The sequence below is a fragment of the Otolemur garnettii genome, unplaced genomic scaffold, assembly GCF_000181295.1.
Source record: "Otolemur garnettii isolate 467f Iridium unplaced genomic scaffold, OtoGar3 scaffold00025, whole genome shotgun sequence".
Lineage (NCBI taxonomy): Eukaryota > Metazoa > Chordata > Mammalia > Primates > Galagidae > Otolemur > Otolemur garnettii.
The window spans coordinates 13,836,159-13,854,685 of record NW_003852420.1 but is presented as its reverse complement, the minus strand read 5'-3'; the positions used below and the strand labels follow the sequence as shown (position 1 = coordinate 13,854,685).

The following is an 18,527-nucleotide window of genomic DNA, read 5'->3' as shown; positions in this document are numbered from 1 at the left end:
CCCAGGAGTTGGAGGTTGCTGTGAGTGTGATGCCATGGCACTCTACCCAGGGGAATAGCTTGAGGCTCCATCTCAAAAAAAAAAAAAAAAAAAAAATCCAATGGCTATCATGAATTACGTGTTTATTTTCCCTCACAACAGAGGTGTATAATCCCTTTTATTAGTTACCTATTAATGCGTAACAAATTATCCCCAAACTTAGCAGCTTAAAATTACACTTATTATCTCCTACAGATTCTGATGGTCAGGAATGCAGCTTAATGCAGTGGTTCTGGCTCAAGGTCTTGAATAAGGTTATGGTCACCTGAAGGCTGGACTGTGGCTGGAAGACCTTCACATGACTGTTGGCAGGAGGTTTCCTTTCCTCATCACACATGGGCCTCTCCATAGGGTGACTCCCAACATGGCAGCTGGCTTCCCCAGAGTAAGCTAGGGTGAGAGAGAGAGTGAAAAACATGAGAACACAAAGACAGAATCCATATCGTTTGTAATCAAGTTCAAAGTGATGACACCATCATCTCTGCTATTTGCTACTAGTCATATATAACAACTCTGGTACAGTATATGGGGGTGGGGGATCTGCACAAGGGTATGAATATCAAGAGGCAGAAATATTTGGGTGCCATCTTGGAGTAGGCTAATTACTACAAACCTAAATAATATATTGATTCCTTTTTTTCTGTTTTTAAACTACATATACATAAGATCATGCTGAATTATTCTTTTGCTTTCACAAGTTTTTCTTTTTTTTTTGAGATAGAGTCTTACTCTGTTCCCCAGGCTAGAGTGCTGTGGCATCATAGCTCCTCACAGCAACCTCAAATTCCTGGGTTCAGGTGTTCCTCTTGCCTCAGCCTCCCAAGTAGCTGGTACTACAGGCCAGCGCCACCACGGCTGGCTAGTTTTTCTATTTTTAGTAGAAACAGGGTCTCACTTTGGTCAGGCTGGGCTCAAATTCCTGAGCTCAGGCAATCCTCCAGAGTGTTAGTATTAGAGACATGAACCACCACACCCAGCTTATTTACACAGCTTTTTTCATTCAATATGTTTCTGAGATTCTTTCATGTTATATGTAGCTAAATCCACTTATTTTCTCATTCTATCATATTCCAATGTATACGCACACTATTTTTTTTTTAGAGGTAGAGTCTCAAGCTGTCACCCTGGGTAGAGTGTCATGGCATCACAGGTCACAGCAACCTCTAACTCTTGGGCTCAAGCAATTCTCTTGCCTTAGCCTCCCAAGTAGCTGAGACTATAGGCACCCTCCACAATGTCCAGCTATTTTTTTGTTGTAGTTGTCATTGTTTAGCAGGTCCAGGCCGGGTTTGAACCCAACAGCTCAAGTTTATGTAGCTGGCGCCCTAACCACTAAGCATAGGCACCAAGCCAACACATACTATTATTTGTGAACCATTTTGCTATCATGGACACTTGGGTAATTTCCAAAGTTTTGCCATTATAAGTGGTGCTGCTATAAACATTCTTATACCTACATTTTTTACGTGTGCAAGAGTTATTTTAGGTATCATAAATCATTGCATGATTTGGAAAAAAAAGTTATTTGAGGGTGTATATGAAAGAATGGAATTGCTGGGTCATAGATCATAGGTATCTTCAACTCTACAAGGTAACGATAAACTTTTTTTTCCTCAGTCTCATTCTGTCTCACTTTGTCACCCACGGTAGAGTGCTGTGGCGTCACAGTTCATAGCAACTTCCAGCTCTTGGGCTCAGGCGATTCTCTTGCCTCAGCCTCCCAAAAGCTGGGACTACAGGCACCGACCAGAATGCTCAGCTATCTAACAATAAACTTTTTTCAGTTATTCCACGTCCTTGAACCACACTTGTTTTTATCAGATTTTCTCATTTTTGCCAGTCTGATGGGCACTAAATGGTACCTCTCTGAAGTTTTAATTTGCATTTCCTGTTAAATTATAATTTGAGAGGTTTATTTGCCATGCTGTTTCCATTCCTCTTAAGCATCTATGCAATGGTTTTCCCCACTTTTCTTATGTCATTATCATATTGATTTCCCAGCCTTTCCCCTATGCATTGTATTTAGTGTTTAGATTATGTCACACCTCTAATTTGTATACTTTTATTTTCACTTAACATTACACTCTAAGCATTTCCCCATCATCTAAAACTTAAGTTTTTAAGATAGCTTATTTTTTTCTTTACACAGAGTGTCACTCTGTTGTCCTGGGTAAGAGTGCAATGGGATTATATGTAGTTCACAGCAACCTCAAACTCTTGAGCTCAAGGGATCCTCTTGCTCAGCCTCCCAAGTACCTGGGACTATAGGCATGTGCCACCAGGACCCAGCTAATTTTTCTATTTTTAGTAGAGACAGGTCTCTTGCACAGGCTGGTCTGGAACTCCTGAGCTCAAGCCATCCACTTGCCTCCACCTCTCACAATACTAGGATTACAGGTGTGAGCCATCACACTCAGCCTTTTTTTTTTTTTTTTTCTGAGAGTCTTCCTCTGTTGCCCAGGCTAGAATGCAGCGGTATCATCCTCACTCACAGCAAACTCAAATTCTTAGGCTCAAGCAATCCTCCTGCCTCAGCCTTCGGAATAGCTGGGACTACAGGCTATTGCCACTGCACCCTGTTTTTTTCTTTTTGTTTCTTTTCTTTCTATTTTTGTAGAGACCGTATCTCACTCTTGTTCAGGCTGATGGCCAACTCCTGAATTCAAGCAATTCTCCATACTTGGTCTCCCAGAGTGCTAGGATTCCAAGGGTGAGCCACCGCCCACGGCCCATTGTCATCTTGTTCCTAACCCTATCTTTAGCAACTAAATAATAAATATTTGTTGAATGACTTCAGGGAACACATACTATGACACATATACTGTCCTATGGACTTTACAAATAACATTAAATCCTTACAGTAACTCAGTAAGAGATTGGTGCTATTAGCCCATTCTGTTAAGAAAACTGAGGCACAGAGCTGATAAATCTGACCAATTGGTAGAGTTATAATCCAGGAACGCATAACTTAGCCACACTTCGACGCTTTTTCTATATATTAACTGACGAATGGATGAAATAGATTGAATTAAGGAATGAATGGAAATGTGAAGATAAACCTTGATTCTTTGCGTCTCCGGATTCCCCAGATCTACCGCAAGGGGGCGCTCCTTCTCTGGGCCTTGATGTCAGCCACTCAAGGCGCGCACCCCCTTGCGTCTCGGGCTCGCGCGCGTTGCCGCAGCACCGGAAGTGACTGAGCTTGCAAGTTCCCCCGGTCTCTTCAGGGGAAACTGAGGCCGGCTTGTTCAAGAGAGAAGGCGTGGGCAGTTAGCCAGGTAGGCCGGCCCTGGTGCGCGGCGCAGAACACGGCCGCGAAGAGCCCTCGCGTCTGGAAACCACCTAGCCGAAGAAGGGGGATGTGGCCCCCCATGGCTCGCGGGGCTCGCAGGTGAGAGCACCGCCTCCCCAGTGTGTGACAGCCTCTCTGCCCAATGAGAGCGTTCGCCGTCCCGCTTCCGTGCCGACTGGGCTCACTGATTGGCTACATTGGGACAGGCTGCCGGGGGCGAGACCCCTCCTCTCAGAAAGGTCTAGGGGGAGCCCCGAAGGGAGAGTGGTTGCCTAGCAACGGGGCGGTGGCTCCGCGGGTACCCGGCCTAGCCAGCCGGAGAAGCCGCGAGGCCGCATCCCGCCCACCCTGGGCTTGGAGAAGTGCAGCCCCTGGCCCCCGAGCTCTCGCGGGGGCTCCAGGAAGCCACCTTAGGCCTGTCCCTAGGAAAACGTGGTCTCAGCTGTAGGGAGCTTCGAGCAGGCCTCGACTCCTCTTCCTGACCCGAGGAGAGGCCCAACGCCTCACCCTCACCCGGTCTTTGTGCAGGGCGCTGGCGGCCATTGTGTCCGGGCGGGGAATGGAGGACCCGGCAATCCCCCACCGCCACGTCCAGGGCCTTTGGGGAATTCAAAGAAAACTAGCGGCGTTTGTCGGGGGTCTCCGGCCTTCAGCCTCCCGGAAAGGCCCGGGGGTGGCCTTTCCGAAGTCAGATCGCCGATCCAAGGCAGCTTTCCCCTCCTTGAGTCCCTCACCGAAACCTTGAGTGCCATTGAGAAGCCCCTTTTGGGCTCTGGCAGCCTCACCTTGGGCTGGTACTTAAATAGGGGGGAAAAAAACCCACCTAAACTAAACTAAACCCGTACCAACCACCTCCAGGAGAGTTCTCCTGGCTCCCAGTAGGAGGCGGAGAGCCAAGGGGCGTGCAAGAGCGAGGGGGCTGGGCTCCCGGTGGCAGGAGGCCGCGGCTGCGGAGCGGCCGCCCTCGATCCGGGCGATGGAGGAGGAAGCAAGCGAGGGGGCTGGTTCCTGAGCTTTGCAATTCCTGTGTCGCTTTCTGAGATCCCAGGCTGCCGGGTCGCATGATCCCTCCGGCTGGAGTTGCTTTTTTTGCCAGCCGCCGCGAGGCCGGCTGAGTTACCGGCATCCCGACCGCCACCTCCTCTCCCGACCTAGGATACAAAAGATCTTCCGGGGGCTGCACCTGCCTGTTGTCGCCTGAAACCGATTTGAATGTAGGTGGTGCGGGAGGTGGAGTAGGTGGGTGCTGATGGGGGTGACTTTCCGAGGAAGGCTTTTCGGAGAAGCGGGGGTGGCTAGGGTAAAAGGCCGGTGGGAGATTTCTGAGCCGCCGGTGCTTTCAATTTGACTTCATTGAAGTCTCCTGGAACCCAGACATAGATCTCTGGAGAGCCACAAAGAAACCAGTTCTGGTACCTGAAGGGGGAATGGGATATTGTGGGGTAAATGGCATGCATATTAATTTTTTTTTTTTTTTCCTGAAGCTCTTTCTCTCCCTTCAGAATCCTATCTTGGCTTTGGATCTTAGAAGAGAATCACTAAGCAGAGACCGGACTCAGTGAGTGAGACAGGTGTTTTGGACAATGGACTGGTTGAGCCCATCCTTATTATAAAAATGTCTCAGAGCAACCGGGAGCTGGTGGTTGACTTTATCTCCTACAAGCTTTCCCAGAAAGGATACAGCTGGAGTCAGTTTAGCGATGTGGAAGAGAACAGGACTGAGGCCCCAGAAGGGAATGAATCAGAGCTGGAGACCCCCAGTGCCATTAATGGCAACCCATCCTGGCACCTGGCTGACAGCCCCACGGTGAATGGAGCCACTGGCCACAGCAGCAGTTTGGATGCCCGGGAGGTGATCCCCATGGCAGCAGTGAAGCAAGCACTGAGGGAGGCAGGCGACGAGTTTGAACTGCGGTACCGGCGGGCATTCAGTGACCTGACATCTCAGCTGCACATCACCCCAGGGACAGCATATCAGAGCTTTGAACAGGTAGTGAACGAACTCTTCCGGGATGGGGTAAACTGGGGTCGAATTGTGGCCTTTTTCTCCTTCGGCGGGGCTCTGTGCGTGGAAAGCGTAGACAAGGAGATGCAGGTATTGGTGAGTCGGATCGCAGCTTGGATGGCCACTTACTTGAATGACCACCTAGAGCCTTGGATCCAGGAGAACGGCGGCTGGGTAAGAACCAAGCCCTTTGTGTGTCCTTTTCTTTGGCCTTTGGTTTGAGATATCCCCACGCAGCCCTTCCCTGTATCTGTTCTGTTGAGTGATTGTTGAGGAGACCTGACTGGCCTCATTTCATCACAAGAGGTCAACTGTTTGGAAATATAAATGACCAGGTTCTTGAAGTACCAGGCATGTTTCATTCTGGTCACCCTTATGATCCCACTCTTTTCATACTTGTGTTCCAATTTCTCAGCAAAGAAAAACATAGTATACATGCTCATTTGTCCCAAAACCTGTGAGAGCAGGAAGTTAGCGTGGTGTTTCCCCTCACCTTGACACAGTCATTCACTGCATAAAGGGTTGATGAGTATGCCTAGAGAAGATGATGGGCCTTGTGACCCATACGTCCCTTTACTCTTTCTCCACTGGAGGTGTCAGGCCTTTCCAGAGCTTCTCTCTCCCAAATCAAATTCCATTTATTTCAAAGTTTGCATGTGTGGTACTTTCCTCTCAAACTGGGGCACAGCCCACCCACTGACTTGGATAGCTAAAATTTCAGATTCGGGGCAGTGCAGGCTTTGCAGGTTGTGTTTGCACTGTGCTCCCTAAGTTCGTTTTCCCCAAAGTGTGCAACTTTCTGCATGGATGGCTTGTTTGTGGAGCTCCTGCTGTGTCACACATTAAGCCTGGGGACTTTGCACCTCACTGCCTGGGGTCGGTTGGGGAGCTCCAGCTGCTCTGCAGGTTACTTTCCAGCCAGGGCCCAGGGGCCTCTTCACTGAGCACTGTTGGCTGGCAAAGCAAGAACCTGGTCTGTGGGCTCTTGAGAGACATTAAGATTTGATAACAGACTTTGAATGAGGGTGTAAGTCCCAGCCCTGTCACTTAACTAGCTGTGTTTCCTTGGACATGCTGGTTTACCTTCTTGAGCCTTAGTTTATTCCGCTAAAAAAAATGTGGCAAGCTTTCCTTGCCTTATAGGGTATTGTAAATCTTGGAGATAATATGAGCACAGTAACTGACACTAGCAAATTTCTTTTCCAGGGAGAAAGAATTCTCTTGCCCATCATGGAGTCAGGGTGAGGTAGTGGTGTGAGCTTCTGTAGGCAATTTTTGCTCTTTGGTGAACTCAATTCCATCTCCTTGCTTATCTCCCTGCCTCAGGGAGCTGCAGAGCTTATGAGAGGGAGGTGAAGAACTTATTCTGTCCCCTTAGACTATGCAAAAAATCGACAGACTGTGCAAAATAAGTCATCTATTGAAGAGCTGAGGTGGAAGAGGCCATGCACCCTGGACTCAGGAATGTCAAGAATGCAATTGTCCATAGGCTGGGCCTAGGGTGTGGTAGGCACTTTACTACTGAGCAAGAGACCTCCTGAGTTTGCCCTGGAACCCCACCCTCTCTTTCATTTCCCATTTCCTTGTAACTTTATCAACTCTTCCTCTCTTCCAGCTCTTCGAAAAGGCAAGGGGGTCGAGTAAATAGAGGTCAGGTGACTGGGATGGGTTTGGGGGACAGGTAAAGATAGGGCCTCCTCCAGCTAAGGCTGACCAGCCTTGAAAGCCATTCCTTAAATGAGCTCCCAGGGGGGGAATAAATGATTAAATAGTTCCTGTGGGTCTGATGACCTCTCCTATTTCCTCCTGCTTTGATTCTCTTTTGGGACAAATATTTGTTCATCTGATTACAGGAGGGACAGGATTCCAGTGCTTCAGATAGACCCTCTGAGGCATCTCAAAGTAGAGACTTAGGCTGCTTGCCCACTTTGCCTGACTACTGTCTTTGGCCAGTGTTTCTAATACCAGGTGGGTTGTTGCCAGTTATAAACAAAAGGCAGACTGAGACAGGTACCTGGTCTGCCAACCAGCCTCTTCAGAGGGCTACCCTGACCAGAGAATTGTCAGCTACCGAGGGTAGCATGTGAAAGAGGTCTTGCCACTCTGGGCAAGTTTATTAGATCTCCACTGGACTGAAATTCCATCTTCCATCTCTTTGCTTAAGAATTATCAGAGCCTGTTGGACAACATACCACATGTCACTTCCTCTTGGTGAACAGAAGGAATGTTGCAGAAGAGCCAGTATGGCAGAACCATTTCTGGACATACATTCTGCCCCTTGAGGCCAGTGGGTAAAGAACATTTGACTCAGGATCTTTTGAGTTTGGGTAGAAGGTACCCACCCATTTCCCTCTCAGGTACCATCCTGTTCTGAGCTGCACAAACTGGTTACTGCAGTGCCACCTTGCAACCTTCCTGGAGGCTGCAGCTGGGAGATGCTTGACTATAGGAGTTATGGGTTATTCTACCCAGAGGATGCTCTAAATTTAGCATCCCTCAAGGAAAGAGGAAGGAAATTAGCCTTTATTGAGTACCTTTTATGTAGTAGGAATTGTTAGGTCCTTTACTTATGCAGCCAGTATTTACTGAGCATATACTGTGAGGTAGGCAATGTTCTAGGTGCTGGGCATAAGCCAGACATGGCACTTTCCCTAGTAGAAATCACATGCTGTGATCACCTTCCAAAATGGGTGAGTTTATTCCCAGTTTAACATAAAGCTTCTAGTGGTCAAGTGACTGGCCGTGGGTATCCCTCCACCAGTTAAGTCTGAATGAGAATTTAGACTGAAATTAACCTAACTCTACAGCCACTTTCCATTTGTATCAGGTTGTCTAGAGAATAATATAGTGACCGAGATAGGCTGACACAGGAAGCCAGAGATGCTGTTGGCCCAAGCAGAATGTGTCTATGAAGATGCTCACTCTGGACTGTGATTCTGGCATTGTTCAGGTAGCTATAGGAAGGATAGTGCCTTTGTCAGGAGTAGCAGATTCCCAAAAGCACGTAGGTAGCTTTGGATCATGGTGCTGGTAAAACTCAGACATGGCAGGAGTCAAGGAGGTCTCAAAAAGTTGTTTTTGGGGTTTTTTTTTTGTAGAGACAGTCTCACTTTATCGCCCTCCATAGAGTGCTGTGGTGTCACACAGCTCACAGCAGCCTCCAACTCCTGGGTTTAGGTGATTCTCTTGCCTCAGTCTCCCAAGTAGAGGGGACTACAGGCGCCCACTGCAACGCGGGGCTATTTTTTGGTTGCAGTTTGGCCGGGGCTGGGTTTGAACCTGCCACTCTCGGGTATGGGGCCGGTGCCCTACTCACTGAGCCACAGGCATCGCCTAGTCTCAAACTTTTGGGGTTTTTTTTGTTTGTTTTTTGAGACAGTCTCACTATGTTGCCCTCGGTAGAGTGCCGTAGCATCACAACTCACAGCAACCTCAAACTCTTGGGCTTAAGTGATTCTCTTGCTTCACCCAAGTAGCTGGGACTACAGGTGCCTGCCACAACATCCAGCTATTTGTTTTTTGTTGCTGTTGTTGTCATTGTTGTTTAGCAGGCCCAGGCCAGACTAGAACCTGCCACCCTTGGTGTATGTAGCCGGGGCCCTGCCCACTAAGTTACGGGCGCTGCCCTTTTTATTTTTTCTTTTTTGAGACAAAGTCTCACTATGTCACCCTCAGTAGAGTTTTGTCATGTCACAGCTCACAGCAACCTCAAACTCTTGGGCTTAAGCGATTCTCTTGTCTCAGCCTTTCAAGTAACCGGGTTACTGCAGTACCACCTCATAACCTTCAGGTGCCCACCACAATGCCTGGCTATTTCTTTTTGTTGCAGTTCTCATTGTTTAGCAGGCTTGGGCCAGTTTCAGACCCACTAGCTTCGGTGTGTGTGGCCAGTGCCTGAATCACTGAGCTATGGACACTTGAGCCAGGTCTCAAAGTTTTGTCCAGCATAGGCTTCTTGTTAGTTTTTTCATTGTTAAAACCCTCTCAGGCTCTATTTCTACTTAATCATGAGTTGATGTTTCAGGGACTGGAATTGCAGACTCTTAGCCATCCTTGAATCACCTGATGAAATGCTGATCCTGTTCATTTCTCTCTTGTCCATCTGTCTCCCCCACCTATAAAATGGAATAATGATAGCTAGCTGCCATAGCTTGACTAATAGAAGATCTAGAACAAAAGCCCTTCCCCTACCTTAATTGTAGGGTGAAAGCACTTCTTTTAATGAATGGGCTTCCCTCAGGGAACTGACTTTGACCCCTGGAGTCCTTAAGAATCAAAGCTAGTCCTGAAGTAGTCACCTAGAATATTGTATGTGTGACCTTCCCAGAAGGGACAGAAGTGTTTCTGATGGGCCAGGCCACTTTGGGATAATTGTCCCTGAAGAAACCCTTTAGCCTAATGGAAGGAAACATCATTGTTGAAAGCAATGAATGCTATATGTGGGAAAAAATATAAAAACATAATTTTGCTGGGCACAATAGCTCCTGCCTGTAATGCCAGCATTTGGGAGAGGCCAAAGCAAGATCATCTGAGGCCAGGAGTTTGAAACCAGTCTGGACAACACATCAAGACTTTATCTCTTAAACACACACACAAATCCTATAAATTGGCCTTTCTCAGGCTGCATGGCTTCTGTAGGTCTCTTACCTATTCTGGCTTCTTTAGCCTGGGTATATGCTTAGTTGAAACACCTCAGCTCCCTTTACAGATGTTGGCAGTTATGTGGTTTTCTTGGGGAAACCCCGTTAGAAACCCCAAATGTGGAAATTTTTAGTAATCTCATTCAGGACCCAAATGAGGTAGCAGAGTCTCAGGGGCTCCCCCTTGGAACACCTACTTCTTCTGGGTGTACATTTTAGGTTGCTCTTAAAACTTTGATACCATCACAGGGTTTTCCAGATTTCGTAGGAATAATTTCCCTAGTAACCCCACGTAGCTCCTTAGTATCTAGTTGAAAATTACCGGGGTATTTTTTCAGAAGACCCCAGTGAAACCTGGATGGTTTTCTTGAGTTTCATGTGGGTGGTCACCAGATTTATTTGCGGTGCATGAAATAGCAATACTTAGCTTCAGCAGAGGCCAGTGGGCTGGAGTGTCCTCTGTGCCTGGCCTCCCTGGCTTCTCCAGTACCATCATTTGGCAGTTGATTTGGATTGATTTGATTTCAGCAGTTATGTCTGGGTTTTGTGTGCATGGGTACAGGGGTAATTCCCAATGCACTGCTGTTCTACAGAAACATAATCTACCCTAATTAAGTAGGACCCCTGCCCCCACTTTCAACCTCATTCCATGGTGTCCTCCCTAAGGATTTCCTCTATTTTCTTTGAAGGAGTTTCTCTGCTCCTGGATCCTTTCCTCTTTTGTCCCTCCAGCTAACTGTCTTCCCTATTCCCAGTTGGCAGACCCAAGTCAGACAGTCCCACTGGGCTTTTTTGTTTAGCCTGGGGAAGAGAAGACCCAGGAGAATGTGATCACCAGCTTCAAATATCTGAAGGAAGAGAGACTGAGCCTTTTTTGTTGGTATGGTACCTGGCAAAACTTAGATAAATAAAAAGAAGTTGACAGTTGGTAGAGCTTAAATTAGTGCAGAGAAGTTTTGTTGTTGTTGTTGTTGTTGTTGGTTTTTTTTGGAGACAAGAGTCTCACTATGTTGCCCTCAGTAGAGTACTATGGCGTCACAGCTCACAGCAACCTTATACTTGGGCTTAAGTGATTCTCTTGCCTCAGCCTTCCAAGTAGCTGGAACTACAGGCGCCTGCCACAACGCCCGGCTATTTTTTGGTTGTAGTTGCCCCAGGCTGGATTCAAATCTTCGAACCCACCAGCTCCGGTGTATGTGGCTGGTGCCCTAGCCACTGAGCTACAGGCACCAAGCCCAGAGAAGATATTTCTTTTTTTTTTTTTTTAACTAATTTAAAATTAATATATTTATTTGTTAAATGTACATTCATTCATAGATATTTCTAACAGATTTATCCTCTCCCAGTTTGGGGAGCTCCTGTGGGTGGAGTGCACACCTTGTCTGTGCTTGTTTCCTCACACTGAGCAGAGGTCTGGAGCACAGCAGATAACTAATGAGAAATACCCACAAAATTTCTGAAGAAACTGACCTTATCAAACCAGAATAACAATAATGGGAGTGGCCCTTTACCTAATTATTCATTCATTGATTGAAACAATATTTATTGTACCAGGCTGTACTAAGAGTACAGCAGTAAACAAAACTAAATTTTTGTCCTCATGGAGCTCACATTCTATTGGGAAACAACAGACAATAAATATATAATTACAGGTATGTGTCAGGTGATGGCATGTGCAATGAAGAAAATAAAACAGGTTGGGGCATAGAGCTTGCCTAACAAGGGAGGGTGGGGCTGCAGCTTTAAAAGAGTGATCAAAGAAGATGTAGGGGAGCCAAAAATGGTTTCCCTCTGCCCTTCTAGGCTCTTTGACTGGGCTACCAATGAAGCTGACATAAGACAAACTAACAGGACAAAAACTAGTCCCACAAAATGGGAATCTCAGGAAGGGTTAGATGATTGAAGGTTATATAGTATTCTAAGCTACAAAAAGGAATAGGGGCTTGGGGCTTCTAGAGGTTGGTGGCCTCACAAGTTATGGGCAGGTGAGTAAACATATTATTATGCAGATAAAAAGTCTTAGGCATTAAAATTTGTCTAGAGTAGCTACTTCCTGAAATACATACTTTTACTAACCTAGATTTCCTTTATAGGTGTAAATATCTTTTACAAAGGGACAGGTTTTCAGAGATATTCTTGTGTCTATAGTTTCTCAGAATAACCAGCTCAAAATATGGCAAAGAAGTGTATTTTTTTTTCTTTTTGTAGAGATAGTGTCTCACTCTGTTGCCCTCAGTAGAGTGCTGTGGCATCACATAGCTCATAGCAACCTCTAATTGCTTAGGCAGTTCTCTTGCCTCAGCCTCCCGAGTAGCTGGGACTACAGACGCCTGCCATAATGCCTGGCTGTTTTTTGTTGCAGTTTGGCCAGGGCCGGGTTTAAACCCACCACCCTCGGTATATGGGGCCGGCACCCTACCCACTGAGCCATAGGCACCGCCCCAAAGAAGTATATTTTTGATGTGGCATATTCTGGTCTCCTCTAGTCATATTTGAGAGTGGTATGTCCTTAGCTCCAGCAAAGGTTTTTACCTAAGACTAATTTTTTTGGCCAGGGCTGGGTTTGAACCCACCACCTCTGGCATATGGGGCTGGCACCCTACTCCTTGAGCCACAGGTGCCACCCCTAAGACTAATTTTTTTTATATTTGAACCACGACCTGGAGGAAATGAGGTCATGAATGGTATACCTATAGAAAAGAGAGTTTCAAGCAGATGAAGTGGACTCGGGATAGAGTGCACATGACATTTTCAAGGATGAGCAAGGTCAATGTCGTTGGTAGAAGAAACAGCAAAAGGGAGAATGGTAGGAGGTAAAAGGAAGGAATGCTGTGGAGGAGCTGGGGGCTAAATGACATAGAGCAGTGGTTCTCAACCTTCCTAATGCCACGAACCTTTAATATGGTCCTAAGGGGTTGCGACCCACAGGTTGAAAACTGCTGACATAGAGCATTATAGGCCGTCATAAGGATTTGACTTTGGTGGAATGAGAGAGAAGCCAAGAGAAGTTTTTTTTTTTTTGAGACAGAGCCTCAAGCTGTTGCCCTGGGTCAAGTACTGTGACATCACAGCTCACAGCAACCTCCAGCTCCTGGGCTTAAGTGATTCTCTTGCCTCAGCCTCTCAAGTAGCTGGGACTACTGGCACCCGCTACTACCTAGCCATTTTTGGTTGCAGTTGTCATTGTTGTTTGACAGACCCGGGCTGGATTCAAACTTGCCAGCTCTGGTGTATGTGGCTGACGCCAAGCCCCAAGAGAAATTTTAGAGCAAGGGTATTGTGGTCTGAATTCTACAAGTTGGCAGCAGGGAGCCCAGGGAAGAGGCTGGTGCAACTGCAAGGTGAAAAAGAATAGGCTCATCACCCTAGCACAGTGGTTACGGCTCCAGCCACATTCACCAAGGCCATTTGTTAGCCAGCCCAGGCCAGCTAAACAAAGACAACTGCAATAAAAAATAGCCAGCATTAAGCCCAAGGGTTTGAGGTTGCTGTGAGCTATGACACAACTGCACTCTACCAAGGTCTTAAAAAAAAAAAAAAAGTCTCGGTGCCTATAGCTCAAGTGGCTAAGGCTCCAGGTACATGTACCAGAGCTGGTGGGTTCGAATCCAGCCCAGGCCTGCCAAACAATAATGACAGCTGTAACCGAAAAATAGCTGGTGTGCGGTGGGCGCCCGTAGTCCCAGCTGCTTGGGAGACTGAGGCAAGAGAATTGCTTAAGCCCAAGAGTTGGAGGTTACTGTGAGCTGTGACACTACAGCATTACCCAACAGCTTGAGGCTCTGTCTCAAAAAACAAACAAAAAATAATAATAATAATGGCTTACATCTGGAGGTGAGGTGGTCAGAGGGACTAGACCACAGGGGTCCTCAAACTACATTCCCACATGCGGCCCACCAAGGACATTTATCCAGCCCGCCAGGTGTTTTTGCCACCGCTGCCTGTCCTGTTTAGCGGCTGACTCATCCTGGGGCCCGCAATCTAGCCCTTCAACAGTCTGAGAGACAGTGAACTGGCCCCCTGTTTAAAAAGTTTGAGGACACCTGGACTAGAGTATAAGACCAGGCTTGAACTTAGTGTATTAATGGGTCCAGCCATCCTAAAAGCCATGTTTTTCAACTATTCAGAGAGCCTAGAATCACAGCTAAATGAGCTAAATGCTCTTTAGGAGTAGACTGTGGCTCAGTGAGTAGGGTGCTGGCCCCATATACCTAGGGTGGCAGGTTTGAACCTGGCCCCAGCCAAACTGCAACAAAAAAAAAATAGCCGGGTGTTGTGGCAGGCACTTGCAGTCCCAGGTACTCAGGAGGCTGAGGCAAGAGAATTGCTTAAGCCCAAGCGCTGGAGGTTGCTGTGAGCTGTGATATCACAGCACTCTATCAAAGGCAATAAAGTGAGACTCTGTCTCTAAAAAAAAAGAAAAAAGGGAATAGATCTCTCTAAATGTGGTATCCTATGGTCATCCTTATGGGGTAGTAAAGACCAACGAGGTATGCCTGAGATGCATAGAGCCTGTTGCTATCATAATTCGTACCACATATCGTATAGACCTATTCACAGAATCTTGAGTGTCCACTCTCCTTTTTCTAGACTCTGTAGTGACCCCCTGGGACATCATCAGGGCAGGCCCTAGGGCAGTCTTCCTGTCATGGTGGGAGCTCTGTAGTGTTTGTGTGCCATGTTGGTACAAGCACAGGTCTTGGTGTTGGGATCCCAGTTCTGTTCTTCATTTATTCCTGCACAGTGTCACCTTGGCCAAATCACTTCACCTCCAGGCCCAGTTTCCCCTTATACAAGATGGAGGGTTTGAAGTAGACAGTCTAAGAATCCTGGTTTCCTTTCACTGACCTCAGGTCTTTTGGCAGATTCCACCATTATGGCATACTTCACATTAGTTACGTTTTAGGATGGCTCTTTTCCTGTTGACAGACAAAGCACCTTAACTGAAGCCAGTATCACCGTATGGTAATTTATTACTGACCCCACAATAGTTCTATAGCATATTATAGCTTTCATATATCCATCTTGCCTTTTTGATCCTTACAGCAGGAAAGATGCCTTCTCCATTTAATGGGAATCCGGTGAGAAAAGTTAAGTTACTTGCTCATGGTTACATCAGGAGTAAGAGGCAGGCTTTGGACTTTCAAATCTGAACTTGACTTCTAGGTTGCTGATGTGACTTTGGGCAAGTCTTTTAACTTGTAAATGGCTATATTAATAGCACCGTGTTCTGAAGATTCAGTGAATGAATTCATGCCTTACAGCTCCTCTTCCTATCTGCAGTAGCACCATTGTCATTCCAGGGCTTCTTTACTCACATCATCTGTCCTCCCTTTTATTACCTATTGATTTTATTTATTTATTTATTTATTTATTTTTGTAGAGACAGAGTCTCACTATGTCGCCCTCAGTAGAGTGCTATGACATCACAGCTCACAGCAAGCTCCAACTTCTAGACTTAGGTGATTCTCTTTCTCAGCCTCCCAAGTAGCTGGGACTACAGGCGCCCTCCACAATGCCCGGCTGTTTTTGTTGTTGTTGTTGTTGTTGCAGTTTGGTCAGAGCTGGGTTTGACCCTGCCACCCTCGGTATGTGGGGCTGGCACCCTACTCCCTAGCCACAGGCGCTGCCCATTACCTATTGACTTTTGTAAATAGTATTTTTGTATAAAGAAACTGCCTTTGGGACCTTCTGCTACTTGGTTTCTTCCCTGATGAGACTCTCAGGCCTAGCTGGAGCCTTACTGAGAGCTCTGAGCCACAAGGCTTTTTGGGCAACCTCCAGTGCTCCCCTCGGAACTAGAGGTTTTTCTCCTACTCTTCAGGAAATGCCATTGCGATGACTTCCACAGACTGCTTCCTGTCCCAGCCCTGCAGCCTGTAGGCAAGAGTCCCAACTCTGCTGGCAACAGTGTGGAAACTGGAAAGTAATGTCCCTAGAGGCGCCCCCCTCCTCCAAACTACTTTTTTTGACCTGTCGCTCCCTTTCCTCTTGTCAATTACTTTCTTTACTTTCCTTCCCTTCCCCGTTCACCTAGCTTCTCCTTCCAGCCTGTGGCCATCCCTTAAGATGTAGAAAATGCCTTTCTGCTTAGTTCTGCTAGGCCATTTCTCCCTACCCCAGGCTAGGCTGTAGAGAGTCAGTCAAAAGTCCTGGCTTCTCTCCTTGGCTTCATCACTTAGAAGCAGTTTTTTCAGTCATGGACTTCCCTAGAGAGCCATTAAATCTGTCACTTGCAACACCCTGTTTCATCCATTAACCCTGAGTTCCCCCAGAGTCCCCACCCCACCTCTACTTAGGATGGGATTCTTAAAGAGAGATCTAAGAGGTCTGGCACGTATACATTCTGCCTTATGGAGATTGATGACAAAGGGTGGAGTGAAACTGAGCCTGCTGCCCCCTTTCCCCATCACCTTTCAGGAGGAAACTAAAAGGTTGAAAACCTTGTTGGACAATCATCTGAGGAATGGGAGTTGGTTTGGGAGGAGATTGGAACGCACTCAACTATGCCTCAGATCCTTTGTTCCCCTCTTGAAAGGCAAACATTCCTCTCCCTCCTCCCTGGCCACACACACATACACACGTGCCTTTGTTCCCCCAAGTCAAGCAGAGTCAGTCAGGGCCAGGAACACAGTGTCCCTTCCAAAGAGCCTGACTCCCTAGAGGCTGATCCCTTGGTCAGTGAGCCTGGCATTTTTACTTAGGAGCTTCATGTCCTTTCCATAGGAGAGTCTCCTGGAGGCTAAAAACTGACCTACAAACAGCTGCCCAGGGACTTCTCTGTAATTCATGAGATTCCCATGTCCCACAATTAAACAATTCCTCCCTTTTTTTCCACTGGTGATTAATATTATTGTTAACATTACTATTAATAGCACCTAACATTTATTGAATGCTTACCCTACCAGGCATTGTTCAAAGTGCTTTACGTGTATTAATTTCAATCTCACAGCAACACTCTAAAACAGGTCCTGTTATTATCCCAATTTGACAAATGAGGAAACTGAGGAACAGAGAAGCAACTTATGCAGTTATTAAGTTCCAAATCCCAGGAGGATAGCTTCCAAGCATTCACTCTTAAACATTGCATGTGTTCTCTCCTCCAGTTCACCATTATCTGGATGGTTGTTGGCATTTATCCCATTCTCACTATACAGCAGTCCTTTGGTGGACATCATCTCTGTTACTGTCCCAATGACCTTATCATTATAGGACTCAGAGATCTGAGAGGGCTCATAACTACTGGAAGGCAGTGTCAGGATTTGAAGCCAAATCAGTCTTGCTCTAGCAATGGTTCTCAACATTCCTAATGCCGTGAGCCTTTAATATAGTTCCTGTGGGTTGTGACCCACAGGCTGAGAACCACTGCTCTAAAGCCTATGCTCTTTATCACTAATCCTTAAAAATCCTACCAGGTGAGTGGTGTTTTCTTTGTTTTATGGTTGAGAAGGTAGAGCCTCAGAGGCTAGTACCAAGAAGAGCCAGGATTCAAACTTGAGTTTGTGGTTTCAGAACAGTCTACTGCTTAGTATTCCATAGTATAATAATAATTTATTTTACGTGCATGATAATAATTCATCACACTCTTTTGTATACGTTATTTCCCAGTGGAATAGGTGAGGTACATTTCCAGAGAGGAAATAAGGCAAAAGGGCTTAACACACAGTAAATGGCAGCATCAGATTTAGAATCCAGGTTTTAGCTTTTGACAGAATTTTAATGGATTTATGGCTTGGACCTCTTCTCAGAATTTTGTTTCTTTTGTTAAATCAGCAAATACTGATGAAGGCCTTTTTTTTTTCTTTTTTTTGAGACAGTCTCACTTTGTCACCCTTGGTAGAGTGCCGTTGCATCTTAGATCATAGCAACTTGAGAGTCTTGGGCTCAATTAATTCTCTTGCCTCAGCCTCCCTAGTAGCAGGGACTATAGGCGCCCACCACAACGCCCAGCTATTTTTCGAGATGAGGTCTCACTCTGGCTCAGGCTGGTCTCAAACCTGTGAGCTCAGGCCATCCACCGGCCTCAGCCTCTCAGAGTGCTAGAATTAGATGCATGAACTACCGCACCTGGCCTTGATAAAGACCTTCTATGTGCTAAGTGCTAGGGATTCTGTGGATATTGTTTGTGGTAAGTAGGACTGAGTCACATCCCTCAATAGTCTGTTTCCATGCTCCACACCTTGGGCTTTGTTGGCGTCCCTCTTCTGTCTTCTGAGTCATTCTTTGTGCATCACCCATCTGTCCCCTCAGCTTCCAGTCACAGCAAGCAAGTTTCATTTTAGTTTTATTAATCACCTTCCACACACACATAGACTAAACTCTGAAGTGCTTGAAGTAGCTTGACTCCTTGCTGGTGACATAATACTAAGAAAATCAGCTTTAAATTCTCATCCATAAACCTGAGAGAATGCCAATTTACCAGAGTAAATGAGGCCTTAATGAGAAAATGACATGCAAAAGATTTTAGTAATAGGAACAGGTACTCTGTGTTGAGTACTTGCTCCCAGGGGTCAGGGAGGCTCTGTAGTATGTCCACAGTGCCACATCTTAT

General features: G+C 46.4%; 1 protein-coding gene across 5 annotated transcripts; it reads left to right on the top strand.

Moving 5' to 3' along the window:
- The first annotated feature begins 3,181 nt into the window (after window positions 1–3,181).
- Window positions 3,182–8,441, top strand: BCL2L1 (BCL2 like 1). 5 transcript variants are annotated; one of them, XM_023512160.1, is made up of 2 exons: window positions 3,182–3,430; window positions 4,834–8,441. In XM_023512160.1, exon 2 carries the CDS (start codon window positions 4,947–4,949, stop codon window positions 5,556–5,558), a length of 612 nt encoding a protein of 203 aa, XP_023367928.1. In that variant the 5' UTR covers window positions 3,182–3,430; window positions 4,834–4,946; the 3' UTR covers window positions 5,559–8,441. The 5 variants fall into 5 exon arrangements, with proteins under 5 accessions (XP_023367928.1, XP_023367927.1, XP_012659534.1 ...); XM_023512159.1 differs by having other exon boundaries at window positions 4,816–8,441; XM_012804080.2 differs by lacking the exon at window positions 3,182–3,430 and adding an exon at window positions 4,067–4,545.
- Window positions 8,442–18,527: the final 10,086 nt, after the last annotated feature.